This window comes from Saprolegnia parasitica (genome assembly GCF_000151545.1).
Source record: "Saprolegnia parasitica CBS 223.65 unplaced genomic scaffold supercont2.91, whole genome shotgun sequence".
Lineage (NCBI taxonomy): Eukaryota > Oomycota > Saprolegniomycetes > Saprolegniales > Saprolegniaceae > Saprolegnia > Saprolegnia parasitica.
In genome coordinates, this window is record NW_012156485.1 from 1 (window position 1) to 712 (window position 712).

General features: G+C 63.8%; 1 protein-coding gene across 1 annotated transcript; it reads left to right on the forward strand.

Moving 5' to 3' along the window:
* Window positions 1-124: 124 nt before the first annotated feature.
* On the forward strand, window positions 125-535 carry SPRG_12336 (hypothetical protein; the record flags this gene model as incomplete). The annotated part of the gene is made up of 2 exons (XM_012352004.1): window positions 125-482; window positions 529-535. Coding segments are annotated over 2 exons (365 nt in total), but the record flags the coding sequence as incomplete, so codon positions are not given.
* Between the last annotated feature and the right edge of the window lie 177 nt (window positions 536-712).

A 712-nucleotide genomic window follows, 5' to 3' on the forward strand; every position in this document is an offset into this window, starting at 1 on the left:
GCGTTCTCTTCCACTGCTTGAACCACGGCTACTTTGCGTCCGACATCCCGACCTCGCGCGTCAACGATGGCATTTGCGGTGCGCCTGTCCTGCGATAGAACCCTCTTGTACAACGTGGCCATAGATTGCTGCGATGGCAGCGACGAGTACGCTGCGCCCGCGTCATGCAGCAACACGTGTGCCACCCTCAAAACCGCGTACGACCAGAAGATGGCGACCAAGCATGCCGCCGAAGCTGGCGGGCGCGCCGCGCGCCAGCTCTTGGTGGCCAAGGCCAAGCAGGCGAAAGAGGAGCACTACCGCAAGCGCACCGACTTGGAGGCGGCCAAGCGAGAGCTCGAGGCCGAGGTCGCGGCCGCCACTAAAGTCAAGGCCGCCGAAAAAGCGCTTGGACTCCAGGAGCGCCGTCACGCGTCCGAACGCTCGCGTCGGAATGTAGCCGCGACATTGGGTCTCTACGACCTGACAACCGAGCAGCTCTCGTCTGTCATCATCGACCTCTCGCTCAAGCTGTACGCCAAGGACGAGGTTTTGACGGCGCTGCGGGGCCGCAGGTGCACCGTCGTCGTCTCGCATCGAGACGCCTCGAAGCACAGTACATCAAGGACGACGAGGCCCATCGCGCCGAGGTCGAGCGTATCGAAATGGCCACGACGAGCGCGCAAGCTCCGCGACACGTCGACAGCCGACAAGTGCCGCCCGAGCTGGAGGA